The sequence below is a fragment of the Hylobates moloch genome, unplaced genomic scaffold (genome assembly GCF_009828535.3).
Source record: "Hylobates moloch isolate HMO894 unplaced genomic scaffold, HMol_V3 SCAFFOLD_28, whole genome shotgun sequence".
Lineage (NCBI taxonomy): Eukaryota > Metazoa > Chordata > Mammalia > Primates > Hylobatidae > Hylobates > Hylobates moloch.
In genome coordinates this window covers 2,026,484-2,039,528 of record NW_026652303.1, presented here as the reverse complement: position 1 = coordinate 2,039,528, position 13,045 = coordinate 2,026,484, and the positions used below count along the sequence as shown (strand labels likewise).

Genomic DNA, 13,045 nt, shown 5'->3' with positions numbered 1-13,045 from the left:
CTTCTCGAGGAGTATCTTTGTGGCGTTCTCTGTATTTCCTGAATCTGAATGCTGGCCTGCCTTGCTAGATTGGGGAAGTTCTCCTGGATAATATCTTGCAGAGTGTTTTCCAACTTGGTTCCATTCTCCCCATCATTTTCAGGTACACCAATCAGACGTAGGTTTGGTCTTTTCACATAGTCCCAAATTTCTTGGAGGCTTTGTTCATTTCTTTTTATTCTTTTTTCTCTAAACTTCCCTTCTCTCTTCATTTCATTCATTTCATCTTCCATCAGTGATACCCTTTCTTCCAGTTGATCGCATCTGCTACTGAGGCTTCTGCAATCTTCGCGTAGTTCTCGAAACTTGGCTTTCAGCTCCATCAGCTCCTTTAAGCCCTTCTCTCCATTGGTTATTCTAGTTATCCATTCTTCTAATATTTTTTCAAAGTTTTTAACTTCTTTGCTATTGTTTTGAATTTCCTCTCGTAGCTCAGAGTAGTTTGATCGTCTGAAGCCTTCTTCTCTCAACTCATCAAAGTCATCCTCCATCCAGCTTTGTTCCGTTGCTGGTGAGGAACTGCGTTCCTTTGGAGGAGGAGAGGTGCTCTGTTGTTTAGAGTTTCCAGTTTTTCTGCTCTGTTTTTTCCCCATCTTTGTGGTTTTATCTACTTTTTGTCTTTGATGATGGTGATGTACAGATGAGTTTTTGGTGTGGATGTCCTTTCTGTTTGTTAGTTTTCCTTCTACCAGACAGGACCCTCAGCTGCAGGTCTGTTGGAGTTTACTAGAGGTCCACTCCAGACCCTGTTTGGCTGGGTGTCAGCAGCGGTGGCTGCAGAACAGCGGATTTTCGTGAGACCACAAATTCAGCTGTCTGATAGTTCGTCTGAAAGTTTTGTCTCAGAGGGGTACCCGGTTGAATGAGGTGTCAGTCTGTCCCTACTGGGGGGGTGCCTCCCAGTTAGGCTGCTCAGGGGTGAGGGACCCACTTTAGGAGGCAGTCTGTCCGTTCTGAGATCTCCAGCTGCGTGCTGGGAGAACCACTACTCTCTTCAAAGCTGTCAGTCAGACAGGGACCTTTAAGTCTGTGGAGGTTCTTGCTGAGTTTTGTTTGTCTGTGCCCTGCCCCCAGAGGTGGAGCCTACAGAGGCAGGCAGGCCTCCTTGAGCTGTGGTGGGCTCCACCCAGTTCGAGCTTCCTGGCTGCTTTGTTTACCTAAGCAAGCCTGGGTAATGGCGGGCGCCCCTCCCCCAGCCTCGCTGCCGCCTTGCAGCTTGATCTCAGACTGCTGTGCTGGCAATCAGCGAGACTCCGTGGGCACAGGACCCTCCGAGCCAGGTGCGGGACACAATCTCCTAGTGTGCCATTTTCCAGGCCCGTTGGAAAAGCGCAGTATTGGGGTGGGACTGACCCGATATTCCAGGTGCCGTCTGTTTCCCCTTTCTTTGACTAGGAAAGGGAACTCCCTGACCCCTTGGGCTTCCCGAGTGAGGCAATGCCTCGCCCTGCTTCGGCTCGCGCACAGTGCGCTTCACCGACCGTCCTGCACCCACTGTTAGGCACTCCCTAGTGAGATGAAACCGGTACCTCAAGCAGAAATGCAGAAATCACCCGTCTTCTGTGTCGCTGGGGCTGGGAGCTGGAGACCGGAGCTGTTCCTATTCGGCCATCTTGGCTCCACCCTTCCTTTCCTTTATTTTTTTCTTGAGACCGAGTCTTGCTCTGTTGCCCAGGCTGGAGTGCAATGGTGCAATCTTGACTTACTGCAGCCTCTGCCTCCTGGGTTCAAGTGATTCTCCTGCCTCAGCCTTCCGAGTAGCTGGGATTACAGGTGCCTGCCACCATGCCTGGCTCATTTTTGTATTTTTTTTTTTTTTTTTTTTTTTTTTAGTAGAGACGGTGTTTCACCATGTTGGCCAGGCTGATCTCGAACTCTTGACCTCAAGTGATCCAGCCGCCTTGGCCTCCCAAAGTGCTGGGATAATAGGCATGAGCCACCACACCTGGCCTTAAATTCTTTTTGTAAGTAACTCTGGCCTAATCTTAAGTAATAGGCTAATACAGAGAATGTGCCTCACCCTCCAGCATACTGTGTGTTTTGGCTTTAAGATCTTGGGACAGCTTCTCAGAGGAAGACACCACTCCTCCCCATAGTTGCAGCTGTTCACCTCCCAGACTCACTGGTAAAGTTAGAAGACGCTTCTGAAAAACTGCCCATCTATATTTTCCTCACAGCAGTTGTGAAGACTTGCTGAGGTGGATTTGAGGTGGGGCTTTCATGGGATACAGCATTAGAAGAGGGGACATTTTGCTCTTCCTGATGTTTATATACCGGCAATGTCCCATTGGTCGGGACAGAAAGTTGAAGCTGCTTTTGCTTATGGAGCTCATAGAGTGTGTGTGCACATACCAGCAGGCTTTATTTTAAATTCTGACCCCAGAATTGTGCTGTCTACAGTTTTATCTCATTGATTTTTCAAATAAGGGTCCTCTAATGTGTTGTTTTTAGCTGTAACTGTCTTAAGACTTGTTTGTCCAGCGCATATGCTTGGCAAAATCTCTAACTGTTTGGGATGAACTCCATTCTTTATTCATAAAAAAGGTATGAAGCGAATTCCATTGACTTCTGATGTGTCATGTTTATACAGTTTTCCTAAATAAATACAAAAGGAGTTATCAGCATTCTCTTGACTTCCTAGATTAAAACTTTGGAACAGACTAAAGCCATTGAAGATCTAAACAAATCCAGAGACCAGCTGGAGAAGATGAAGGAGAAAGCTGAGAAAAAGCTCATGTCTGTCAAGTCAGAACTGGATACCACAGAACATAAGGCTAAGGAGAGTAAAGAAAGGGCCAGAAACATGATAGAAGTGGTAACCAGTGAAATGAAGACACTAAAAAAATCTCTGGAAGAAGCAGAGAAGAGAGAAAAGCAGGTGGGTCTAAATCTGGTGATGAAACCTTGTTTAGGAAATGACAGGACAATTCAAGAGCTTGATATTAATAATTATTCATGCATTTCTTTTTTAAAAAGTATGGACTGTTTCATGAATTTGTATGTCATCATTTCACGAGGGCCGTGCTAATCTTCTCTGTATCGTTCCAATGTTAACACATGTGCTCCCGAAGCGAGAACTAGTCACATATTTATTCAAAAGCAATTTACAAAGCTTTCTATATCTTTTCAACATATCCACCTGCCCCTCCAGCATCTTTTTGGCATTCAAGTAACCATATGATTTACCCCACTAAGAAAAATTATTCACATTTCCATGGCACAAATTGTAGGAAAGGAAAAGACATTCAAGCAGCGGAAGGGTTTTGGCGAAAAAACAGGTTCTGGTTCTGGGGAGGTTTTTGTTATGTTAGGTGATTGCCCCTGAAGTTTGCATCATCATAGAGCTCTTAACGTTAACCAGGGCTTTGGCCTCAGGAGGGAAGCCTTATCTGTAGCAGAGATCAGTTGCAGGAAACAGCCCCAAATCTCAAACAGTGGCACCCAGACTTGATGGCCGACCAGGCACAGATGTAAGCCATAAAAAAGTACTCATTTGCTTGCTGGCTACAAGAAGGAGCATTTTATCTAGTGAGTCCATCAGGAGGTCAGGCATAAAGAAACATGTACCGGGCAGCTTGACCTCCATTGCTTTTGGCTTTTGTCTCTTTCTCCTTTTGAAGCTCAAAAGGGCATAGAGTGGACTCTGATCCTAGGATTTTTTTTTTCCCCGCTTTGGCTGCCTCTGTTTTGGTTCATGTGTCAAGCAGAGACGGGGAAAGCCAAACGACACAATGAGTGTTCTCAGAAAGGCAACTTCTTCGGAATGAAAAGCTTTGGCCACATTGGAAAGGGTAGAAGTCTGAGAGAAACTTTTTCATCAGGGAGACTAGGTTGGTGTCTTAGTCCTTTCAGGCTGCTATAACAAAGTACCATCTACTGGGTGGCTTATAAATAACAGAAATCTCTTTCTCACAGTTCTGGAGGCTGAGAAGTCCAAGATCAAGGTGTCTGGTGAGCACAGCTTCCTGGTTCAGAGTCAGCCCCTTCTTGCTGTGTCCTCACATGGTGGAAGCAGCAAGGCAGCTCTCCGGGGCCTCTTTTGTAAAGGCACTAATCTTATCCATCAGTGCTCCACCCGCATGATCTAATCACCCACCAAAGGTCCCACCTCCTGATATCTTCACATTGCTCATTAGATTTCAACGTAAAAATTTTGAGGGGTCATAAAATTCAAACTATAACAGCTAAAACCATTCCCAAATTGGACTCTGCAAGGGAAGGAGGTTGCAGAGCAAATGAGCCTGGGGTGGGACTGTTTGGGTGGCATTCTCTTGGATGTAACTATATTCAGTTTGGATCATCCCTTTTCTAAAATGGAGGGTGCCTTTAATGAGGTGTTGGCCAGATGCCCTGATTTATCTGCTTTTGCATTAACCTAGAACCACAGAAACAAGCCTATGAGAATTTGAAGAGGTATGAGGCATATTTCAACCATTGTCCCCAGCCCCTACTTTTCTTTCTTCAATGGACAAATAGAAGTCCCAGAGCAGTCCTATGGAATGTGGCTTGTGAAATGGCAATCTGGGTGACATGACTTGATAGTAATTTAGAAGTCCTCCTGTTTTCATTACCTTACACTTTCTTGCTATTTGTTCCTTTTTTTTTTTTCAGTGTAAGAGGTTATCAGCCAGCTAAAATCCCAAAGCATGTTTACCATCCATTGACACAACCCCACCGACATTTGTTTAGTTCTTCCTAGTATGCAGAGTACACACACAGTCACCATTTCATGTGACCTGAATTTCAGAGCAGCCCTCCGAGGTAGTTGTATCCCAACCTGGAGATGAGAAAATGAAGGCTTAGTGAGGTCTGGGTCTCATTCATGGTTACTTGACTTGGATTCTTGACTTAGTAGCCATACCACATCACTTGGCTCATCAGAAAAGTGATTGTGAAATCTCTGAAGGTTGGCAGTTGCTGTGACTTATCTGGAATCTGGTATTTTATAAGTGAGAGAACTAGGAAGAGGGTAGATAATTTCCCTACCTCATGCAAACCTGGGTTTTCTACAGGTTTTTTGTTTGTTGCATTTGGCTCAGCCGTAGTTGATAGATTTTGTTCTCCCGGTTAATGAGTTTCTGTTTGATATTGCAGCTGGCAGACTTCAGGGAGGTGGTGTCCCAGATGCTAGGCTTGAAGGTGACCAGCCTTGCTCTTCCTGATTATGAAATCATCAAGTGTCTTGAAAGACTGATCCATTCACATCAGCATCACTTTGTTAGCTGTGCCTGCCTCAAAGATGTGACTACCAGGCAAGAGAGGCACCCACAAGGAAATTTACAACTTCTTCATTGAACACTGTATCTCTTGAGAGAGGTGGCCATAAGACATGGGACACAATTCCCAATTTCACAAATTCCTCATGTCTTTGAGATTTGATCAGTTAGTGAATATTTTATGCTTTGATGATATAGTGAGAATGCATCACTTGCAAAAACGATCTCAAAAGTGTCAGCCTTAGATAAACGTTCAGCATTAAAAACGCTTATTATTTCATTTACTAGCATTTTAGGATCCAGAAGAATTCCACCAGATTGCATGAGTTAGATTGGGAAATGGGAGTGGGAGATTAACATTGGGGGGTATCTATTTTAAGTCAGGGTCTTCACTAGCCAATTTAGTTCTCACAATAACCATGTGGAGAAGCTGTGACTTTTTTTTTTTTTTTTTTAGGTTTTAGGGTACATGTGCACACTGTGCAGGTTTGTTACATATGTATCCATGTGCCATGTTGGTTTGCTGCACCCATTAACTCGTCATTTAGCATTAGATATATCTCCTAATGCCGTCCCTCCCCCCTCCCCCCTCCCCCCACCCCACAACAGTCCCCGGTGTGTGATGTTCCCCTTCCTGTGTCCATGAGTTCTCATTGTTCAATTCCCACCTATGAGTGAGAACACGCGGTGTTTGGTTTTTTGTCCTTGTGATAGTTTACTGAGAATGATGTTTTCCAGTTTCATCCATGTCCCTACAAACGACATGAACTCATCATTTTTTATGGCTGCATAGTATTCCATGGTGTATATGTGCCACATTTTCTTAATCCAGTCTATCGTTGTTGGACATTTGGGTTGGTTCCAAGTCTTTGCTATTGTGAATAGTGCCGCAATAAACATACGTGTGCATGTGTCTTTATAGCAGCATGATTTATAGTCCTTTGGGTATATACCCAGTAATGGGAGCTGTGACATTTTTATTTTACAAACTTTCTGGGGTTCAGACATGGACTTACCTATCCAAGGTTGCAGTTGGGTAGTGGTGGAACCAAGATGGACAACTCATTGGCCCTGCCTCAAAGGCCATGCCTCTTCTCCTGCTACACAGGCTCAGTTTCTCCTGAATCTCTGTGATGCTGGTGGGAATTGTTTGCATAGAAGAAGGACAATACCCCTGCCATCAAGAGTTAATGTCCAGGCTGGGCGTAGTGATTCATGCCTGTAATCCTAGCACTCTGGGAGGTCAAGGTGGGCATATCATTTGAGGTCAGGAGTTTGAGACCAGCCTGGCTAACATGGTGAGACCCTGTTTCTACTAAAAATACAAAAATCAGCCAGGTGTGGTGGTGCGTGCCTGGAATCCCAGCTACTCAGCAGGAAAAGCGCTTGAACCCAGGAGACGGAGGCTGCAGTGAGCCGATTGTGCCACTGCGCTCCAGCCTGGGCGACAGAGTGAGACTACGTCTCAGAAAAAAAAAAAAAAGATTTAATGTTCAAAAATGACAGATTTACAAGTGTAAGCTATATGATTTCTTCAAAAAGCAAAAGCAATATACCTAATTCATTTGGATCAAACTTACATAGGTCTCAGGTCCTGTAAGAAACTTGCCTGTTCTAAATGTTGCTACGAGATTACATCTGGTGGTAATTGTTAATGTTTCAGCAGGGCTGGTCTCAGTCCTTTAAAATGGAAAGCTTTATTTGGAGCCCAACCCTGTAAGATGAAGAAATCCTATACAGTCTTATTCACCAATATATCCAATACACCCACAGCAATTGTACCTTTTTAAGATCAGGATTTTTTTATGAATTCCTGTCACTTTCTGTTTTCCATTTAAATTTGTATTTTACAAATTTTTCAGGGAATCATATTCTTAACTTCACTGAGAAAAATGTGTTACTCTTTTGGACAATTTATATTATTTCTATCATATAAGATGTATTTTTTTAATTGTCCTTAAAAGAAGCTCTAGCATGAAATTAAAGGAAAGGGAAAGAAATAGATCTGGTACACCCGAACATTAGGAGAAAATGAAAAATACACAACCAGCTGTTCGTGAGTCATCAAAAAGTCAAAGTCAGCCTGGCCAACATGGCAAAACCTCGTCTCTACAAAAAATACAAAAATAAGCCCAGTATGTTGGCATGTGCCTGTAATCCCAGCTACTGGAGAGGCTGAGACATGAGAATTGCTTGAACCTGGGAGGCGGAGGTTGCAATGAGCCGAGATCGTGCTACTGCACTCCAGCCTGGGCAACAGAGAGAGACCTTGTCTCAAAAAACAACAACAAAAAAAGGTCAAAGTGATAATAAGCAAATTATTGGCTTCTTTCTTCTAGACTAAAAGAAATTAAAGAGATGAAACAATTGCAAGGGTCGAAACTAGATTCGATCTTGGTTTGAATGAAAAAAAGCATAAAATATTCTTGCAATAATTGTAGAAATTTGAATGTGGACTAAGTCCTAGATTATATTAAAATATTTTTAATTTTTTAAGCTTGACAAATGCACTGATTGTTATACTTTAAATAACTAAAAATCTGAGAATCCACAGTGATACATACAATAAGTGATAAAATGGGAAAAAATAGTGAAGATCTTCTTTTAGGAAAACTACCAATAAATGTAGAATGGATATTTCAAAAAAAAAAAAAAAAAAAAAGAAAGAAAGAAAAGGAAAAACCTAAAGGAAAGCAAATGAATTTGACACCTGTTGCTTGGATGACAGACCACACAGAGGGAGAGTGACCAGGCTTTGCTTGCGGAGCGGGCATCCCTGCCTGGCTTTCTCCTTCATGTGCAAGGACAGTATAAGTAGCATTTTGCATGTGAGTAAACACACCTGCGCAGCCCTGGCTGCGATCACTAGGCTGGCCAGAGGCAGGACAGGCAGTCTTGAATTTCCTCCAGGGGAGGCCTGCAGTTTTCCCCACCAACCCCTTTTCACATGCTCCAAAGATGTAGTAGTGTCTGCTGTTTTGGATCCAAAATCACCTTGAGTGGAGGAAGTGACTTCACTGGGTCTCTGGAGGCTCTCAGAGCTTGAGTGGCTCTGCCCCACCCTGAATCATGCACCCATAAATGCAGTTATGGGTGGATGTGGGTGTATGAGAGTGGAGATTGTTTTTGTACCTTCTCTTTGTTTTCATTTTCCAAATATAATCTTTAATAAACTTGATTTAGTTTCTTGGGAAATTTATTTTCTACACTATTCAAAGATATTTTAAATACTATTTTAAAAACGAAATATATTTTTTCATTTTTGATTTACTATCATTAATTTTATATCAGGATTCATGTAAGAGACTAAAAATGATCCATAGTGGTTAGTACTGTATTTTGTTTATTACATGAAATTACATGCCATTTATTCAAATATATGTTTATATAATATTTCCACAGTGTGACTCGAGTGATCTTCAACATACACAGAATGATCTTCAGTGATGTTTAACATACACAGGAATATGAAAAATGTTTGAATATGGTCTTTAGGGACTTCTAATAAAAAAGGCATATGAAATGGGAACAATAAATTCTGTACATGTATACAGTCCATATACACATTAAGTGTTTGTCATTTGGACAAATTGAAAACTTTTAATAAAGCCATTTTCTTCTTTGTTAAAATGCCAATTGGTTGTTGGATTTCCCTTTATGGCAATCATTCCAGAGTTGGCAGGCCAGCTTTGAATTTTTAGGTTAGATTTTGTTCTTCTATAATATCCATGTATAGTTTATGCTGTCCAATAAAATGCACTAGGTTGATATGATTTTTACATAAGGCTTTAAAATATTTAACACTAACTCTTTTGTCAAATACACTTGAGTGATAGTGATTTTGCACTGAGGTTGTTATTCTGGTCACTGTCTGAGACATCTAAATAGATGCATAAAAATATCTCATTTAGGGAAAACAACTTAAGTTTGACCTATCTAAAATTTCCAGTTTTACCTTAAGGTCTATTTTACAGATGAACAGCAAGTGATTCAAGGTCCAGGGGTGGCAGGCTGAAGCTGTTAAAGAAATCTACATTATTGATATTGTCATAATACTTACGACTCAGAATTGGAGTCTCATTTTCACTGGGGAAGCATTTCATGGTTATGTAGCCTTTGGCTTGGAAAGTCTCACCCAGTTGATGCAGTAATGATTTTACCCACATTATTGGATACTTCACTTAGCTTCTCATTAGCAAGTGGGGTCTGTATGCTTCTCTTTCCGCTATGCGCTTCCATACCGTATTCCTCTGCCTTTGTATAAAAACATGGTTCATTTGAGGCTCATGCTAGCTGATAGATGGATAACTTTCTTCTAGACCTCGTTGGGGTTACCTACTAAAAGCCTATCTATTCTCCCTGCTTAAGACTTTTGCAAGTGGTTAATAGGTGTCTTCGCTATTCCCCACCAGGTGCTGTTTTCATCTTGGGTAGCTTTAATGCCCATAAAGCCAACTCATGCGGCATCATACCTTTTTGTCTTCGTTTTTTTTTTTTTTTTTGAGATGGAGTCTCGCTCTGTTGCCAGGCTGGAGTACAGTGGTGCGATCTCGGCTCACTGCAACCTCCGCCTCCTGGGTTCAAGCGATTCTCCTGCCTCAGTCTCCCAAGCAACTGGGACTACAGGCATGTGCCACCATGCTCAGCTAATTTTTGTATTTTTAGTAGAGATGGAGTTTCACCATGTTGGCCAGGATGGTCTCGATCTCTTGACCTCATGATCCGCCTGCCTCGGCCTCCCAAAGTGCTGGGATTACAGACATGAGCCACCGCACCTGGCCTATATCTTTAGTTGCTTGGCCTTCTCAGTGTCCATACTTTTACCTCCTTTTGTTTCAGCCACTCACATCCTAGATTGCAGCTTATAGTAATCCAATTTAGACTACCTTAAGCTGAAAGGAGAATTTTGGGGGCTTGCTTGAAAGATTCAGGGGTAGACTAGCTTCAGCTTTGTTAGACCCAGGTGTTCTGAATTGGTGTCTGGATTCTTTCTGCTTTTATCCATCTCTCATGTCGACTTGATTTTGCTTGTCTTTGCATGTTGGCCTGACTGTTTCCTTCCGCACATGGGTTCCTCCATGCTACCAGAAGAGATGATGACAAGCAGTTGCATGATTTTTACAACTCATGTGGTCAGGCACGTGGCTCACGCCTGTAATCTCAGCGCTTTGGAAGGCTGAGAAGGGCGGATTGCTTGAGCTCAAGAGTTCAAGACCATTCTGGGCAAAAAACAGAATGAAACAAACAAAACCAAAAAAGTCCCTCATGAGTCGAGAAAAAGAGATACCCCCGTCTCCAAGTGTCCATGCCAAAAATGTTAGCAGAGAGCCTGATCATCTCTTCCAGGTCATATACCTATCCTTGAACCAATCACTGTAGCCAGGTAGATGAACTCACTCACCAGCCTGCATCCCACGCCAACCACTGTTGGTGAGGTTGGGGCCGGGTGACGCTCTAGGATTATTTGTTCAACCAGGACCACATGTAATGACAGAGGGAAAGTTCCCCAAAGGAAGGGCAGCTGGTGAGACACAAACACACACACACACACACACACACACACACACACACACACACTTCTGTGACACATGGCCTGTCAGGACTGTCTAACACCTAGAACTTATGCATCTCTGAAATCTTAACTAAAAAGCTCTACAACCTCTTATAATCCCAAACCTTTATCTCTTACTCCCAAATAGCTGTGTTTTGAGCCTTTGAGCTTTTGCGTTTCCCTGGTCCTCCTATTTTCTCCCTCCCAGTCTTGCCCATACTCATTCCATCTGGAGCCAGCCTAGATATTAAGGTTCATTTCTTCAATCATTCTCTTCCTAACACCTTTAACTCCTTGTTCCCTTGCCCTTCTGTCCTCGACTTTGAATTACTCCCAACTATCAATGTTTCTGCTGCTTTTCCTGCCCCACTGAATGAAGCTGGAGAAAATCACATGAAATCACAGCTAAGTGGCATCCCAAATTCATGGTTTTTGATCTCATCTGAGCCTCCTGTCCTAACTGGTAAAGCTGCACTGTTTTCCCTGTTACATCTCACTGTCATTTTCCAAAATGATTTTTGCAAATATTCTTTTTTTCCTTTGAGGCTTGCATCCTGTGTCTTCCCTCTTCACCCTCAGCAGACAATCTCATCTCCTATTTCACCCAGTAAATAGAAGCCATTATAGGAAACACCTTCAATATCACATCCTAATACAGCCTTATATGTGTCCACACCCCCCCTTACCTCCTTGCCTCTCCCTGTCTCAGCTATTTTGTCTACCTGGGCACTTGCATCCTCAGCAACTTAACCCCATCAATTGTTTTCCTCTCTTTCCAGTGTTGTCAACCTCACCTTCATAAATGACTTATTTCCGTCAGCATTTAAAAATGTTCAAATCTCTCTTATCTTAAAGACATCCCTCTCTCTACTCCACAGCAACTTCTCCTCAGAGCCCTACCTCTGTCTTCTTCTCCCCAGTTGAGCCCCTTGGAAGTGTCCTGTATATGCTGTCTTTCTGGTCTCAGCTTTTATTCATGCCATCATCCGTTCAACCTGGCTTTTGTCTTCATTCTTCCAGTGTTCTCATTTTTGTGAGCAAATCTGTGTTACTTTTAAAGTGCTTATCTTCAAAGACATGGTATCAACCCAAATGCCCATCAGTGAAAAACTGGATAAAGAAAATGTGGTACATATACACCATGGAATACTATACAGCCATAAAAAGAGTGAGATCATGTCCTTTGCAGGGACCTGGGTGGAGCTGGAAGCCATCATCCTCAGCAAACTAACACAGAAACAGAAAACTAAATACTGCATGTTCTCACTTATAAATGGGAGCTGAATGATGAGAACACAAGGGACTCAGTTTGAAGGCACAAGAGGGTTTTCTCTGATATCCTAAGGCTGGGGTAGGTAACCCAACTGGGGATTTCCATGGCATCTTGTGTGTAGCTAGACCAACGCTTATTTACAACAGCTTCTCATAGTAGCAACTCCTTTTGTGGACAAAGAAACCCTGAGACTCGGAGAAATGAAGGTTACAGCCACCTAAGCTAAAATAGAAATCTACTCTGTGTTACTTCAAAGTCCACATGATTCACATCGAGCCATGCTGCCTCCTGTAGGCTTGTTCATCACATGTCTAGTGCTTGGCCCATAGTTGGTGAGCATTTGTTGAATGTCTGAATCAGCTGATAGAATGGAGTTTGAATATTCAGGTGGATTGGATCCTCCTCTCTTTATGGACCAGGACTTTTAACCATTATCTGTATAGAGATTTGAATGGATTCACAATGCATAATTTACGTAATTATAAAGTGGGTAGGTGACTAATAATGATAATAGCTTACAGATGTATTATAACTCTTACTACAATGTTTTCACAAACATTGCTGTTTTTGATCTCCACAATAATTCTGATAGGGCAGGCATGGTTATTCCTATGACATGAAGAAAGAAAGAGAGAGAGAGAGAAAGAGAACGAGAGAGAGAGCACAAGAGAGAATGAATGAATTAGCCGAACTGAGAACAGGCTCCAGTTTTCCTAATTCCTGGTGCCATGAACTTTCCATTTCACAAAGCTATTTTCCCTGCAATCCCTTAGGTAATCCTGTGGTTAATTCTTGACTTAGCAGAAAGTAGGGAAGAGGGAGTATAAAAAAAGCCACCACTCAAGTGGTAATGACCAATAAATATAAAAGGAGAAACTGCACCCACTGTTGATCTGGAAATTGAAAATAGGGACAAAGCCTGGACTCATGCTCTCTGGCTCCAGACTCACTACGTTCTATCAGAAA

At 42.4% G+C, this 13,045-nt stretch overlaps 1 protein-coding gene and 1 non-coding gene across 2 annotated transcripts in view; one reads left to right on the top strand and one right to left on the bottom strand.

Annotated features, from left to right (window-relative positions):
* The window catches only part of LOC116463156 (damage-control phosphatase ARMT1), a 168,163-nt gene extending 162,829 nt beyond the window's left edge, over positions 1–5,334 (top strand). The window contains exons 13-14 of the mRNA XM_058434481.1: positions 2,681–2,917; positions 5,134–5,334. Of these exons, the coding sequence (XP_058290464.1) occupies positions 2,681–2,917; positions 5,134–5,334 (438 nt within the window). The remainder of the gene's footprint in view (positions 1–2,680; positions 2,918–5,133) is intronic.
* LOC116463193 (U6 spliceosomal RNA) lies at positions 3,011–3,117 on the bottom strand. Its single transcript, XR_004246605.1, has one exon. It is a non-coding gene; the product is annotated as a U6 spliceosomal RNA (small nuclear RNA).
* Positions 5,335–13,045: the final 7,711 nt, after the last annotated feature.